General features: G+C 42.9%; 1 protein-coding gene across 5 annotated transcripts in view; it reads right to left on the reverse strand.

Moving 5' to 3' along the window:
- ELMO1 (engulfment and cell motility 1) overlaps positions 1 to 17,426 on the reverse strand; it is a 586,094-nt gene that overhangs the window by 402,298 nt on the left and 166,370 nt on the right. For 3 of the 5 annotated variants that reach the window (XM_033193622.1, XM_033193623.1, XM_033193624.1), the window contains exon 5: positions 5,752 to 5,802. The exons of the other annotated variants lie outside the window; for them this stretch is intronic. In XM_033193622.1, the coding sequence (XP_033049513.1) occupies positions 5,752 to 5,802 (51 nt within the window). The remainder of the gene's footprint in view (positions 1 to 5,751; positions 5,803 to 17,426) is intronic. 5 annotated transcript variants of the gene reach the window in all.

A 17,426-nucleotide genomic window follows, 5' to 3' on the forward strand; every position in this document is an offset into this window, starting at 1 on the left:
TCAGCTCTCTCTCTGTAGTGGATCATTTCCAACTGCAAATGTCTCCAAAATCTCCCATCTTTAAAAAAAAATAAACAGAAAGGTAAAAACAGCCATTGACCCAATTTCCCTACAGCTTCCTCATTTCTCTGCTTGCATTTTCAGCAAAAGTTTTGGAAGAGCGAGTAGCTCTAAAGTGTTGCCTCCATTCTACCTCCTATTCCCCCCGCTCTTATGAGGCGCCCCTGTCCAGCCCTGCACGGAGAGTCTCTACGATGCTATTAATACCTCTAGATGGCAGCCCAGGAACCACCCTCATCTCATCTTCCTTATTACCTGAGCAGCCTCCAACATACCTAAATACTCCCTCCTCCTTGAAACACTTGGCTCACCTGGTTTCTTGCTCGGCTCCTCCTCTAAACCTTAGAGTGTCCCCAGGGCTCTGTGCTGAGCCCTCTCCTCTACTTTCCCCATGGTGACTTCTTCCAGCCCACAGCTTTAAATGACATTTCTACGGGGGTGGCTGGCACACCTGCATCTCTCCAGGCTTCCTAGTTGATGACATATCCTCATGGACACATAATGAGCATCTCAAACTTTTCATCCTCTCCACGTTTCTATTCCAGTAAACAGCACGCAGTTAATTTTGCCAGAGCACCAGGAGGAACAGGACATCCTAGCTCAAAGAGCACCACATCCTGAAGCTCTGGGGCTCGCCCTCCACAACACTCCTTCCAACTCTCCAATTCCCTACAAGGCAGGTAGCCCAAGTCCCCTGCATCTCTTGAACCTGCAAGAAACTCTGACCCTGTGCCCTGGCCACCATTGCAATCTGTCCTTGGGCAGCAGCCTGGGCATCCTGTGACTCCTCTGCCTGCCAGCCTCCACTGGCTTCTTCTCCCATGAGCCAGGCTGCCGAAAGTGATGGCAAGAAACAGAATTTAAGTCGTTTTACAATTCTTTATTAGTTTCTCAAACCAGGAGAGAAAAATGGAAAACCTGAATTGAAAAATGGAATTAAAAAAAAAAAAAGGCATTAATGGGCTTATTAAGAATCTCCGATAACCTGAATCCACACAGTGACTGAGATAATACCATTTTTCTTATTACCAGAGGGAATAAGACCCCAAAATCATTATGACAGGCCCTCTGACCTAGATAATGCTGATACCAGCTCCCTAAACCAGAAAGAGCAGAAAGTGAAGATTATGCTTACAGCTGACAAAGCAACACTAGGGACTTGATAAGCAGTTCTGCTTTCTGTAATACGTCCACACAGGCCAAAAGAAGGCATAATGGGCAATAATTCAGTTCGCATATAATAGTGTTCACAAAAAATCTCATAGTTTGCAATCCTGACATGTTTTTAGCGTGGGACATTATGATTCGCCTCTTTTGTACTATAATGGCTTTATAATTAAAAATAGTAACAGCAAATGAGACAGGTAGAAATATATGAATATAGCTGGGTGCGGTGGCTCACGCCTGTAATCCCAGCACTTTGGGAGGCTGAGGCAGGAGAATAACTTGAGGTCAGGAGTTCGAGACCAGCCTTGCCAACATGGGGAAACCCCGTCTCTACTAAAAATATAAAAATTAGCCAAGCATGGTGGTGCACACCTGTAGTCCCAGCTACTCGGGAGGCAGAGGCAGGAGAATCACTTGAACCCAGGAGACGGAGGTTTCAGTGAGCCACAATCGTTCCACTATACTCCAGCCTGGGCAACAGAGCAAGACTCCATCTCAAAAAAATAATAAGAATACACACACACACACACACACACACACACACACAGCGTGCTACTGGAAGTTATCAAATAAAAAAATAAAGTTAGCCCAAAGTTAAGTTTCTTGTAGATATCCCTTGAGAAACATTGTATCCCTTTATCTGTATATACACACACCTCCTTTCCACATACATAACAGGTATCCTTCTATACAGGATGTTCTGCAACCTGCTTTTGTGTTAATAACATGCTTTAGAGATACCTCCTCGGCAGCACGTATCACATTCTTACTAACAACTACACAGTATTCTGCAACATAAAAATTACCTGCAGCACTTACCTAGTCCAACTGATAGACATATAACAGGTTCCCAGTTTTTGATCACTAAAAACAATGATGCATATAGCCATGCTTGGGCATGTGTGTGTGTGTGTGTGTGTGTGTGTGTGTGTGTGTGTTCATCCTGCAATGCTTTCGTGAGTCTATTTATTATATAAATTCCCAGCAGCAGTACTGTTAAGACAAAGGTATATGTATTTTAAACTTGGGTGAATCACTAAATTGCCCTCCAAAGAGGGCACACAAATAGACTCTACTTCAAATTTTCAAAATCCTGACCCCACAGCATCTTTTCCTCACACTTTGATTATCTAGGACTGTAGATTTTCATCTGTAAGAGAGACTGAAGTTCTTCATAGATAGATAGATAGATAGATAGATAGATAGATAGATAGATAGACAGACACATACATACTTCTGGAATTCTTTCCAAACACAAAATTTTGTGGGGTTGTTTTAATTTTTTGGTAGTCAAATTTATTGATCTTTTTCTTTATGGCTTCTGTGTTTTGTGTTCTATTTAGAAGTTTCTCTCCACTTCAAGACTACAAATATAGTCGCCGTAAGCACCTCTTAAAACAAAAATTTCAGAAAAGTAACAACGGTCTGGCAAGCCAAGCTTCTTCTGATAAGAACAATAGCCAAAGCTGATTTTAAAATATGCTGTATGCAACAGAGGACCTCAGACTCCATGCCCACAGCTACTATGATCATGGCAGGTAGGACACACTATTCAGCTCTGCACTCAGAAGTTCCCCAAACCCTGACTGCTCCAAAGGTCACACACATTTGCACACATTCTCTGGGTGTGTTCCTGGCATGCACACACACTCACTCGCTCTCTCTCTCTCTCTCTCTCTCTCTCTTTCTATATATATTTATATATATATTACTCTGTCGCCCAGGCTGGAGTGCAGTGGAGTGGTCTCAGCTCACTGTAACCCTCGACACCTGGGTTCAAGCAATTCTCTGCCTCAGCCATCTGAGTAGCTGGGATTACAGGCGCCCACCACCATGCCCGGTTAATTTTTGTATTTTTAGTAATGACGGGGTTTCCCCATCTTGGCCAGGCTGGTCTTGAACTCTTGACCTCGTGATCCACCCGCCTTGGCTTCCTAAAGTGCTAGGATTACAGGTGTGTGCCACCGCACCCGGCCTATATTTTTATGGTAACAGGAGATGGATAAACACACCGCACTAGAAAGATACAATTGTTTAACACGGCCACTAGAGAGACTGTCTAAAGATGTACCATGCAGTGGAGAAGCAGCAGCCATGTACAAGGCCTATTACAAATTAAACAGTGCAGGTTGTTTAGATCCTCTAGTATCAGTGACCTAATTCTCTAGGAACAATCCAGAAGGGACTGTTCTGTGATAAATGGAGACAGAAAACAAATTCATCAATCAACAAAAAGACCACCTTTGACAGAGTGGAGGTAAAACTCAGCATAGCTACACATTACATAAAAACAGGAGTGTGTGTGTGTGTGTGTGTGTGTGTGTGTTGTGTGTGCACATGCGTGCGTATGTATATCCGTGTGGGTGTTGAGATGTCCTTATCTGGCTTCAGGGAGAGTTCAGCTGAGGCAGAAGGAACTTCAAAAGCTAGTATAACACCATCTGCTGGCTTCTTTATGGTAGCTTAATAGGTGTTTTTTTTTAAAACATATTTTTATTGTGTATGTAAAAATGAACGAGTACATGCAATCTGTATTTTTCAGCTAAATGCAAAATTATAAAAAACAACCTATTTAAAGTTCACAGATCGAAAATGTCTTGCTTATAGAGTAACTTCCCAATTCTAGACCCTGTGGCCACAGCCACAACACAACGTGGTTGCTTAAAAATGCAGATTCCTGGGGCCAATTCCCAAATACTGTAATCCACCCTCTCTATTAAGGCACCAGATATCAGCATTTTCAAAGTTTCACAGCTGATCCAGGTTTGGGGACCACTGCTTTTTGGAAACCGTAAGACAGTCTCTTGTAGGTGGGCTCCCATCTTTAACAGTGCTTCTTACAGAGGCTTTCACATCTTTCCATTCACTAAGCTGGGAATGTGAGGATCATTCTCTCAAGAATACAAATTCCATTCTCCCTGATGACAAGTCATCCTAAGTTTCCTTTGGGATGCTGAAAAACTTCACCCTAATATCTAGCCTTCTTTCAAGGAGTGACTTAGATTGTGGAAATTTTGTTCATGAATCCGCAGCAATAAAAAAATGAAACTAACTCCTTCTTTGCCTTAGAGAAGGCTTTGATTAAAAACCTGTCTTTTAGACTCTAAAAGGAAATAAAAGGAAAGGTCTACTTTTTCTGTCCAGCAAGCAGATGATTACATTTAGCAGGATAAATAGAAACTACAAAAAACAAACAAAACAATGGTCTAAAGGTCAAATTAACATTCATTCATGCTGACTTGAGTAAGAAGACCAATGCAAAGTCAGACAAAAATGCCTCAGCTCATCATGTAGCCACTGAAAAATGAGTAAAGATTATAATTTCCATTAAGTAGCAAAGCAGGCATCAAAGACAGTTCTGCCAACTGTAGCAACTCACTCCACCGAGCTCATCACTGTTTTCAAGTTCAGGATGTTATTGGGTAAAATGTTTAGGAGTTTCTAAGGCGCTCTAATGTAATTTTCAACAATAAGAATTTATGGTAGTTATAGTACCCACAGCTTAATTTTAGCCAGATGCTTTTCCCAATTTTTAAATTTATTTTTAGCCTACCACATGGCTTCAGTGGAAACCGAAAATGATAGTTAGACACAGTTTTCATCACATATGCAGAGTGAAAATAGTAACACGTGGTGTATTTGGGGCAGATTTTTAAGAAAAAAATGAAATGCACTGTAAAATAATATAGTTAAATATGCTAATGTTACTACCTAAAGTATCTCCAAGCAAGTAGGAAAGATCAAGAAAAGAGATATCATCGCATCATCGACGACAATAGTCTAAATATACTGTAGCATCTTGTTTAGCAGCTTTAATTTAGAAGACTCTAACGTTCTTTATGTAGAATCAGCTGTCAATGGAACAGTGAAGTGGCCAACATTTCTAAATTATGTTTATGAACTGTCGTAATAACCCATTAAAGCTACAAAGTACTTAAACTCTTTCACACACACACACACACACACACACACTGACTTTAAAGGGAAATAACCGACTTTGCTTTTGTTTGTTGTCTGAATTTGCTCAGATGGCATTAGGTGGCTGTGTGACCAAGTGGGTAAAACCAGTTGGTACAGGTGAGTGACCCCAGTTGTAACACGGAAGTTGTTAAGATGACCTCCAAACTCAAACCTTAAAGCAGAGGTGTCCACTCTTTTGGCTTCCTTGGACCACAAGAAGAAGAATGTCTTGGGCCACACATAAAATACACTAATGATTGCTGATGAACTAAATAAAATACAAAAAAACTCAGAATGTTTTAAGACAGTTTACGAATTTGTGAATTCAAAGCTATCCTGGGCCACAGGTCAGACAAGCTTGCACTTCGCTTGGAGTAAGGTCTTCCTCCTCTGCAGTGGGAAATCTATGGAGGGGCATTCCTGCTAATTCAGCATCTGCGTGTCAGGACATTCTGGAAGCCTTTTGCTTTGCACTAAAGTCATCCTCAAAAATTAATATCTCACATATAGCGGAAACACAGAGCAAAGAATTTACTGGGAAGTTAGAAGCTGAGATCGACTTACTGGAGATTTGGTTAATCGAAGGATAGTGCCATTTTTTATCTCATTGCGGTTCTGGAAAAGAAATAAAAAATCTTTGTAAATCTTCAAGTAGAAGCTTGGTAAAGAAGAGAACAAAGGCAAATATAATCTAGCAGATAAAACAGGCATTCAGTTTATTCTCACTTGAATAATTTTTAATTATTTCTAGAAAGGCTGTTAATTTTCTATCTGACAATATTCAGTACAAAGGAAGTGAATATAAACCCAAAGAAAAGGAATATGGGTCCCAAGTATAGCAAACAAAAAAAGTAATTTTAAAAGGTTTTTAGGGGCATATGACCTGACTCCTACATTTCTACAATTCCTGACTCCTACAATTACACTCTTAACATATTTACCCAATAGAACTGAAAGCATGTGTCCACACAAAAATGTGTGCACTAATGTTCACAGAAACATCATCTGTAAGAGCCAAAAAGTAGAAACAATACATATGTCCATTCCTTGATAAATGGATAAGCAAAATGTGTTCCATTCATTCCGAAGAAAATCAGTAAGTCATAAAAAAAAGAATGAAAGGCTGGGCGTGGTGGCTCACACCTGTAATCCCAGCACTTTGGAAGGCCAAGGCAGGCCGATCACCTGAGGTCAGGAGTTCGAGACCAGCTTGGCCAACATGATGAAACCTCGTCTCTACTAAAAATACAAAAAAAAAAAAAAAAAATTAGCTAGGCATGGTGGCGGGTGCCTGTAATCCCAGCTACTCAGGAGGCTGAGACAGGAGAATTGCTTGAACCCAGGAGGCAGAGGTTGCAGTGAGCTGAGATCGCACCACTACACTCCAGCCTAGACAACAAGAGTGAAACTTGTTCTTAAAATTAAAAAAAGGAATAAAGTACCAATACATGCTACAACATGGATGAACCTTGAAAACGAGGTCAGGAGATCGAGACCATCCTGGCTAACATGGTGAAACCCCGTCTCTACTAAAAAATACAAAAAACTAGCCGGGCGAGGTGGCGGGCGCCTGTAGTCCCAGCTACTCGGGAGGCTGAGGCAGGAGAATGGCGGAAACCCGGGAGGCGGAGCTTGCAGTGAGCTGAGATCCGGCCACTGCACTCCAGTCTGGGCGACAGAGCGAGACTCCGTCTCAAAAAAAAAAAAAAAAAAAAAGAAAACACTACACTAAGTGAAAGATGCCAGACATAAAGGCTTCATGTTACATGATTGCATTTGCATGAAATGTCCAGGACGGGCAAATCAATAGAATCAGGCATTAGGATAAATGGTTGCCTAAGGCTGGGGGAGGGAAGGAATGGGAATGACTGCTCCATGGATTCAGTGTTTTCTTTTGGGGTGATGCAAATGTTTTGGAACTAGATTGATGATGGCCGCACAACACTGTGAATGCATTAAACACCCCCTTTAAAAGGTGGATCATTGTGACATCTGTCTCAGTAACGCTGTTTCTTTAAAAGGGTTATTAAGGAGCTTGGTTTCTTAACATTTGCTGGTTTCTTTTGTATGTTGCCTTGAAGTTAAGAACAAATAGCATAAATAAGCAGCTCTCCAATCAGCCTGCCTCCATGTGGCAAGTATATTTGAAGTGAGTGTTATGAAGCTATCACTTAGCATCTGATGTGGTTTGGCTTTGTGTCCCCACCAAACTCTCATCTTCAATTATAATCCCCATGTGTTGAGAGAGGAACCTGGGGGAAGGCAATCGGATCACAGGGGCAGTTTCCCCCATGCCGTTCTCATGAGAGTGAGTGAGTTCTCACGAGATCTGATGGTTTTATAAGGGGCTCTTTCCCCTTTGCTTCTTTCACACACTCTCTCACCTGCTGCCATGTAAGACGTGCCTGCTTACCTTTCCACCATGACTGTAAGTTTTTTGAGGCCTCCCCAGCCATGCAGAACTGTGAGTCAATTAAACTCTCTTTTCTTTATAAATTACCTAGTCTCAGGTAGTTGTTTATAGCAGTGTAAGAACAGATTAATACAGCATCTTTGACATTGAAGAGAGAATTTCATTGGTGGTTTTATTTTCTTCCAGTAGAGTATACACCACACCCACTTTCCAGGAGGAGGCTTTCCAGGACTCACCATGGTTGCATGCCCTACCTGGTATGCTGAAGTTGGGGGTTAATAAATCTGCCTTCAGGATCACTACCTTGCATAATTTAAGATCAAGCCATAAGTTGGAGTTTGCTCAGGACTCAGTAGACACACTGAGGTCGTAGGAAATTTCTTGATGAGATGCCAAAGACATATAAAATTGCTTGCTTCCTCAGCCAATTCTGATGATCTTTTGGACAATGAAATTTTCTAAAAGAACCACCCAAAAGGGGGCAGCCTTCAGGCCAGAATTCCCTCCCACAGAAAAGCAGATCTGAACATTTCACACCAAGTACAGGCAGGCCCAAAAACCCAACACCACCAGATTCAGGCCCTATGTGTGCAATTCACCCCAGTGTAGAGCATCCCCTGATGCACTGGGTCACCTCTAGAGAGAGCCAGCTCGTCATTACCGGAAGCATGCAAGCATGGTACTGAATGCCTCTTGGCAGGCAGGCTGAGATAGGAGATGGGGAAATGAATTCAAGTCATTTTTAAAATCTCTTTTCAACTCTAAAATTCTATGACTCTGTGAGAAATGAAAAGGAAGATGGCAAATACTAACAACAGAGTTCTAAGGAAGTCGAATACGTAACATACCCTTTCTTTGCTCAAGCTCTAAATAACTTGAGAAAATAAGATGGAGAATGAAAAATCCTTTGTATTAGTGACTATGAAGAACAAGTCTCAGAGTGAGCCAGCAGACGTGCTGACTGAACCCTTGGGTCAGGCACACCTGTTCATGTAAGGCTTAAGGCAGGTCCCTTCTTAAGAGGAAAGAGGTCTAATTTATTCTTACCAAATTTTCCAAACAGGAAGGGGGTATAAAAAGGCCAGGAGGGTTTAGAAACAATCTTTGTGGTTTTTTTTGTTTTTTTTTTTTCCCAGAAGGAGTCTCACTCTGTCACCCAGGCTGGAGTAGAGTGGCACAATCTCAGCTCACTGTAACCTCCGCCCCCCGAGTTCAAGCGATTCTCCTGCCTCAGCCTCTCAAGTAGCTGGGACTATAGTCGCCCACCACCATGCCCAGCTAATTTTTGTATTTTTAGTAGAGATGAGGTTTCACCATATTGGGCAAGCTGGTCTCGAACTCCTGACCTTGTGATCCGCCCATCTCGGCCTCCCAAAGTGTTGGGATTATAGATGTACACCACCACACCTGGCCCAGAAATAATCTTTCTAATAATCATGGAAGTTTGGAGTTGTGATGAGGCATTCCTAACAAAAGCAATAAACTAACATTTATTGAAAGGAACTGGGCTGGGAGTTTTCGTTTCTCATGCTTAGCTTATGTAACCAACATTACACCTCTATGCCCACGTTAAAGATAAGAAAGCAAAGCTGCTGAGAGGATAAGTTATTTGCCCAACATCATGGAGGGGATGAGAGGACTCAAACCCAGGTAATCTGACAACAAAGGCTGTGCTCTGTCTGCCTGACAAAGGCAAGACCCAGACCTTGCATTTACCTTCAGAGGAGAGAGTTCATCAGTCGCTCAACATACATGACAGCAAATAATCAAGACTGGATTCCTAAGTGCTAAGGAATGCTCCCCAGAGTCCCAGGGCTTCCCCACCACACCCAAGGCGACATACTGGGTGCTGGGTGGGAGGAGGGCTGGGAGAAGTTCCTCATTGGCCTCTAGGCTCCCTCAGGCACTCCTTCAAGGTTCACTGCTTCCTTTTTGGAACCCAAGCAAGACTGCTTTCCAGAAAGGGTCTTGATGATTGTTTGTTTTAGAGCAAAGCATGATTCAATCCTCTGATAAAGTTGGGCTCAATTCCTGCTCTGCTTCCCAACAGCTGAGTGGACTCAGTACAAGCTACTTAATTCCTCAGACCTAAGTTCTCTTCCCAAAAGTGGGAAAAACAATGCACTGTTAGAGGTGAATAAGAACAAGAGGAAACGGGCATAGGCACTGCATCTAGACTCGAACTGGCTGAAGAATGGGAGCAATTCCTGCTGTCCCACAGACAGCAGCACCTTCTGCCTGTCCCTTCTCAGTCAACAATTACATTTATCTTCTCTCCTTTCCTTCCCCCATGCTTTTAAGTCAGTGTCTTGTACTTTAAATGAAAAGGAGATATGTAGAAGAACAAATAAAATATGCATTAAAAATTTAAGGTCCTGACAGAAAGGCAGAGCAAACTCAGAAACAAAGGCAATGGTAGACCACTGCATATTCTATCCAGAAAGTCAACTGGATTACAGCTTTTTCACCATGTGCTGATGACACCTTTGGCTCTGTAAGAAAGGCCTAACTTGGGATGTAAACTTCATTAACAAAGGAAGAGACTTGTCATTGTTCTGATTTCATAAATCACACACAGGAGGCATAGTGCATAGCTTAAAAGTGATGGGGCCACCCAGATTGGACACACATTTCACTTCCAAGCGGGAAAACCTGGTGCAAGTGGCATGGCTGTCCTTATGCTCCCAGCTTTCTCATGTCCCCGGCTTCCTCACATGGAAAATGAGGATATTACCTATTTCCTAAGGTTATTCTGAGGACCAAGTGAGATAACCCATTTAATGTCCTTAAAACGGTGCCTGGCACATTGCAAATGCTAAAAAGACATGAGAGAGACAGAGAGAGAAAGGGAGAGAGTTCACTGTTTATTATTAAGCACAAAAATAATACGTAAAAAGCACACTGCTATACTCTTACTTGTTTTTAGCTAGACCCTATACGTAAATAATAAATAAAAATAATAATACAATCTATGTTACACCAAGGACAGAAACATCTACCCAGCAGGATAACAAATATTAGCAAACGCATACCTCTTCTGTAAGTTGACCAGCATGTCTAAGGAGGAATTCTGTCTCACAAGCATGCTTCGTATTGGAGGCAGGGAATCTCTCACCCACTTTTTTTATCCTATTCAGCCCTCAGTCTGTTTCAGAGCGAGCAGCCCTCTAAGCATCAATAAGTGCTGTCTATGTGCTTTTACTTATTCATCTTTTTTGTTCATTGGCTGTCTCCCTCACCCCTAAGATGTCACCTCCATGAGAGCAGATAGTTTATTATGTGTATATCACTCCCATCAAGAACAGTGGACACCTATGACCTGGCACATGCCGGCACTCAAAAACTATCTGTTGAATAAATGGCTAAACTACTCTATGCCAGGCACAGATGAGGCACCAAGGCAGATACAAAGTTAAATAGGACTAATTCCTGTCTGCTGGGAATTGGTCAGTGAGAGAAACTGACATGTAATAACTATATCTGTACCATGGCAGAGACCTGGGGGTGACCAACGCTGCATCAGCACATAGATGTGATGCGAGGAGAGGGGAAGAACACGGTGTGCAGCAAAGGCTTTTAGAGGAGATGACATTCAAGATGGCCCTCTGCACACAGGCAGGATTTCCCAGGAGAGAGGCAGAAACAGCACATCTCAAAGTTCTGAGGCACGAAAGGACAAGGCATCCTCATGGAACAGAGAAAAGTCCTGTGTGGTCGCTTAGAGCTGGAGATGCAGGAAGAAAAGGAAGACGGGACACTTGAAAGGTAGACTGATCTTGCACCATTTAAGAAGACGGAGAAGCAGGAGTAAGGGGTGGCGCTCCAGCTCTGATTTGCTGTTAGCAAACGTGTCATCTCTCTCTTGAGGAGCCAGCTGGGCAATATGGCAGTCATATCTGTCCACAAATATTCTCCTGAGAAGGAGAATTGCAAAGCTCAGGCTTTGGGAACAAGGGTCATGTGGCCGCTTCATGAGAAAGGATTCCAGAGCCTCTGGGCTGAGAATAGAAACCATCTACCTCACCCCCACACTCAGCTGGTCACTGAGAATGCACACCTTCCAATGTCTGCAGTAACAGCACTTTGTATGCTTCCTCTGTCTTCACTGGCATAACTTTATTCTTCCAGAAGTGTCCTGCTTAGGCAGATGGCATGACTGCTCATTACAGGAACTTTCTGAAAGACCCAGAAACTCAAATGAAAAACATCAACTGTTTGTCCTCTAAGGTTCTTTGAATCCCTTGCCTCGAAACCTGCAATTTCCACCAATCCGAACTGTTGTATCATAACCCATACATGCTTTGAAAGACCCAACTAAACCAAACTTCCAATTCTCAACAAATTCTGACTTTACTTTCTGTGATAGCCTTTTTTTTTTTTTTTTTCCTTTTTTTTGTTTTTTGGTAGGGCTGGGGGTGGTGTGGTACTGGGTGGCCTTTTTGATGTGTCAACTTGACTAGAATACAGTTTCCAGTTATGCGAATACTAATCTACATGTTGCTATAAGGTATTTTGTAGATGTGATGAAAGTCTATAATCACTTGACTTTAAGTAAGAGAGATTATCCTAGATAATCTCAATGGGCCTGCTTCAATAAATTGAAAGGCCTTAAAAACAGAGTTGTTTAGCGGGGCATAGTGGCTCATGCCTGTGGTCCCAGCTAATTGGGAGGCTGAGGTGGGATGATTGCTTGAGCCCAGAAGGTCAAGGCTGCAGTTATCTATGATCCCACTACTGCACTCCAACGTAGGCCACAGAGCAAGACCCTGTCTCTTCAAAACAAGACAAAACAAAACACTAACAATAAAACAGAGCTGAGGGTTCCTTGAAGGAACAAATTCTATCTGTGGACAGTAGATAGCAGATTTAGTCTGTGTCTCAGAATTCCAGCCTGCCCTGTGGATTTTGTGTTTTCCTAACCAGCTCCCATAATCTCACGAGGTAATTCCTTGCAATCAGTTCCAGTACATCTCCTACTGGTGCTGCATCTCTAGTGGAGTCCTGACGAATTCACCTCTGCCTGAGACACTGACAAAGCGTTGCATGCTGATGTTCTCCCTCAACAAGGTGAGCAACAAGGTCATCTCTGTCTTATCAGCAAGTGGTATGGGTGACACTTGGGAGCCATCTTTTGACAGGGTCAACCCAAGCAACATTCAACTGAGGCAAGGTCACTTTTCTCAGGCCAAAGAAACCGCATCAAATGACATATGAAAGTGTGTGAAGGGCCAGGCGCAGTGGCTCAAGCCTGCAATCCCAGCACTTGGGGAGGCCAAGGCAGGTGGGTCATGAGGTCAGGAGTTCGAAAGCAGCCTGGGCAACATGGTGAAACCCAGTCTCTAATAAAAATACAAAAAAATTAGCCGGGCGCAGTGACGGGCACTTGTAATCCCAGCTACTCAGGAGGCTGAGGCAGGAGAATTGCTTGAAACTGGGGGTGGAGGTTGCAGTGAGTGGAGATCGCGCCACTGCACTCCAGCCCAGGCAGCAAGAGTGAAACTCTGTCTCAAGAGAAAAAAAAAAAAAGTATGTGAGGGCTACTATCTCACTGGGGCATTGCAACTGAGTGGGGAGACTTGGCTCTAAGGCTTTAAAGTGGCAAATGGGAAGGGGATCATCATGGCGGACGAGAGGCAGGACTAGATTGCAGCTCCAGATAGTGCAGCGTGCAGAAGTTTGCATTGTGGATTTTAGCTCCAGATAGACTGCAATGGCAAACCAGTAATCCCGAGAGGACCCACAGACCCTCTGAAGGAAGCAGACTGGCTCCCGCAATACCCGGGAGACACCCCAAATACTGTGAGTGCCCCAACTGTGGAAGTAGAAAAGGGAGACCCTCCTCTCTGAAAACACCCCCACTAGAGAAGCTGAAGGTCTGTTTGCGGGAGAAGTTTCCAACCTTACCTGGAGCTCAGCCAACTTAGAGAACCGAGAGAAATACAAGGTAGAGGAAGCAGCAGAAAGGTCCTGGGAGCTCGCTAAGTCGCCTAGCAGGCCATTACCGCCGGGCACCACAGGGATCCAACGGGAGGGTGGCCAGTGGAGCAGCAGGTATAACTCCACAGAGAGAAGGATATCTGTAGCCGAACTTTGTATGGTGGGAGTGAGACTGGCCCTTCAGTTAGCGTGGGAGCTGGATGAAGCCTGTCACTGATGGCCTTCCCCCACTTCCCTGACAACCTGCATGACTCAACAGAGGCAGCCATAATCCTGGAGACATCACACTACCCGATTTCAAACTACACTATAAGTCCATAGTCACCAAAACAGCATGGTAGTGGTATAAAAACAGGCACATAGATCAATGGAACAGAATAGAGAATACAGACATAAACCAAAATGCTTATAACCAACTGATCTTCAACAAAGCAAACAAAAACATAAAGTGGGGAGAGGACACCTTTTTCAACAAATGATGCTGGGATAATTGGCAAGCCATAGGTAGGAGAATGAAACTGGATCCTCATCTCTCACCTTTTAGAAAAATCAACTCAAGATGAATTAAGGACTTAAACATAAGACCTGAAACTATAAAAATTCTAGAAGATAACATTGGAAGAACCCTTTCAGACATTGGCTTAGACAAGGATTTCATGACCAAGAAGCCAAAAGCAAATGCAATGAAAACAAAGATAAATACCTGGGACATAAACTAAAGAGCTTTTTGCATAGCAAAAGGAACAGTCAGCAGAGTAAACAGACAACCCACAGAGTGGGAGAAAATCTTCACAATCTCTACATTTGAAAAAGGACTGATATCCAAAATCTACAACGAACTCCAACAGATCAGTAAGAAAAAAAAAAAAAAATCCCATCAAAAAGTGAGCTAAGGACATGAACAGACAATTCTCAAAAAAGGATATACAAATGGCCAAGAAACATATAAAAAAATGTTCAACATCCCTAATGATCAGGGAAATGCAAATCAAAACCACAATGCTATACCACCTTACTCCTGTAAGAATGGCCATAATCAAAAAAATTTATAAAACAGTAAACGTTGGCATGGATGTGGTAAACAGGGAACACTTCTACACTTCTGGTGGACACATATATACACACACACACATATACACACACACATACACATCTATATATGAGATGGAATACTACACAGCCATAAAAAGGAGTTAACAGCATTTTCAGCAACTTAGATGAGACTGGAGACTATTATTCTAAGTGAAGTAAATTAGGAATGAAAAACCAAACGTCATATGTCCTCACTGATATATGGGAGCAAAGCTATGAGGACACAAAGGCGTAAGAATGATACAATGGACTGTGGGGACTTGGGGGGAAGAGCGGGAGGGGGGCGAGGGATAAAAGATTACAAACATGGTGCAGTGTATACTGCTCGGGTGATAGGTGTACCGAAATCTCACAAATCACCACTAAAGAACTTACTCATGTAACCAAATACCACCTGTACCCCAATAACTTACGGGAAATAAATAGTGTGTGAAGAAGAAAAAAACAGTGAGGCAATACCCCCGACAAACAGGGAAAGGGATTCCATGAAAGCAAAGAATGTATCTATCAACTCACAGTGCCAAGAAATTGCCACATGCCCTCTCTGGAAAATGAGTCTTTCATCTTTCATTTCTCCTATGATCTTCAGACCATCTGTTTTAGAATCACCATGGGTGAGTGTTAGGATGCAGATTTCTGGGGATTCCTCTCCACAGCCCATGAATCAGGGGCCTGGTTTGCTGCATTTTCACTATGATCCCAAGTAACTCTGATGCAAAATGACGTTTAGAATCATCACAGTCTAAACTTTCGTTAAGACTACACATGACATTTGGAATAAATATTCTGAATTTTGAGGTAATAAATAACAAAGTTTGAAGCAAACAAAACTCATGCCAGCTTCTCAAAAATGAGAAAACCAGCAGAAAGAACATTTCTACAGGGAAATGTCCTGACTGAACACAATGTATGAGGAGAATGACAAGTGGCCCAGTGAAAGTCAGCCAAAGCCCTGCTGTCATATTTACCAATGCCCAGCAGTTCCAGACTGTACCAGCCCCTGCCATTCACAGGCATCTCGATAGGATGTCTTTGTGTCTTTACTAGTTCATCGACTCAGCCTCTATGCAGATTGGGTAATAAGATGGCACAGAAAAATGTCACTGTTGTCATATGTTTCCCTCTGAAATCTGTTTTTCTCAGTATGCCAACTTTCTACTTAGTCAGATAAATTAAGAATTTTGCCTACTGAAAAATCCCAATTCTATTCTCCTTCCTGTCTTTTAGCAAGGACAACAGGAGGTCCACAGGGAGGAAGGCTTCCGATCCCCTGCATTCAGGCCCTGTGGTGGGCAGGAAGCTCCAGCATCTTCCCTGGCTCCATCTCTTCTCACTCCCTCTCCATCCTTGTCTGTGTCTGTCTCTTTCTCCAGATGTGAGGAGGCCCTTACTTTGGATATGTTACTGTAAAATAATGCAGTTGTTCAGGTCTATTTCTTAATCATCACAGAGACTGTTTCTGCATGCAAGCCTGATCGCTTTTGTCCACTGTGTGTCCATTTTTTTGCTGTTCACATCTTCAGGCTAATGAAACAACTGAGGGCAATAGATGATACGCTGGTTGCTAAGTTACAGAGCAATGTCTCCAGACAGGACTACGGATCTGATCGTTAAGGAAGCATGTTAGAAATACCCTAAAATAAAATCCAGACACCACCCACCCCCCGCCAAAAAAAAAACACACAGGAAAAAAGGCAAAGAGTTGGGGATGAGGAAGAAGCATAAGGAAGAAAAAGTGGTCAGCTGCTGTAAATGCCCATTCCCCATAACTGAGGCTCCAGCCTTCCAGGGGCTGCTCACCATCAGAAACGGCAACCCCGCCACCCCATTAGAGTGGGAGCACTTCGTTCCCACCCATTAATTTGAAGAATTTGTGGTCTGACTTCTTTTCTACTCCTTATTCACGCTCCTAAGTGAGAATTCCATTTTCAGCTGTTGTCTTTTTCTCCAATCATTTCACTTTCCACAGGACCCAGATATACTGTACCCAACTCCCAAAGCCGAAAAAAGAAAGAACAAGACAAGTATTAAGAGATATCTATTAACTACCTATTTGTGGTCTGTAAACACAGAACATGAAGGTGAAGGGCCTGTTCTGCAATAAATGGTTTGCTCTCTCTATACCTGTAATAAGATCTGGGTCAGAAGGAGCAGACAGAGGTGGGTAGACAGCTTCCAGGAGCCAAGGGAATCTGTCAGGACATGGCAAGCCTGAGGGAAAGGACAGGAGACTGCCTGTCCCCTTCAGGGTTTTAACCAAGGACTTGTGGAAGATAGAAAGAAAGAACAACATGCTTTTCTGGAGATGACAAACTCGCTTTAAAGGAACATGCACTATCAGATGTCCATGATTGCAAAACAAACAAACAAACAAAAAAGCAGACCCTTGTTCAAAGACATGAAGTTGCTTGCTTCCTTAGTCAATTTCACATGATAGAAGCCAGCACATACCTACTTTTGCCTAGTGTCCAGGCTGGGACTAAAAGCTTAGGGTAGAACCCAGTTCATGTCCACATCTCTAATACTGTAGGATAAGAATTACTGACTCTAATCTGTTAAACAGTAATGGAATATAATTATGTAGATGTGAATCTTGGACTTGGCCTTGAAGTTAGGTATAGGCAGTCCCCTTGAGCACAGCAGCTGAGGGGGGCCATCTTGGCATTTCAGACAGTGGGGCAGCCCCAGCAAGGGCATAGTGTGAGCACTAGAGGAGTGTGATACGCATTAATAAAACCTCTCGCGGGACAGGTGCTGTGCTGGGAGAACAACGAGGAGTTAGGGTGATGGAGCCACA

Source organism: Trachypithecus francoisi, unplaced genomic scaffold, assembly GCF_009764315.1.
Source record: "Trachypithecus francoisi isolate TF-2019V2 unplaced genomic scaffold, Tfra_2.0 Lachesis_group4, whole genome shotgun sequence".
Classification (NCBI taxonomy): domain Eukaryota; kingdom Metazoa; phylum Chordata; class Mammalia; order Primates; family Cercopithecidae; genus Trachypithecus; species Trachypithecus francoisi.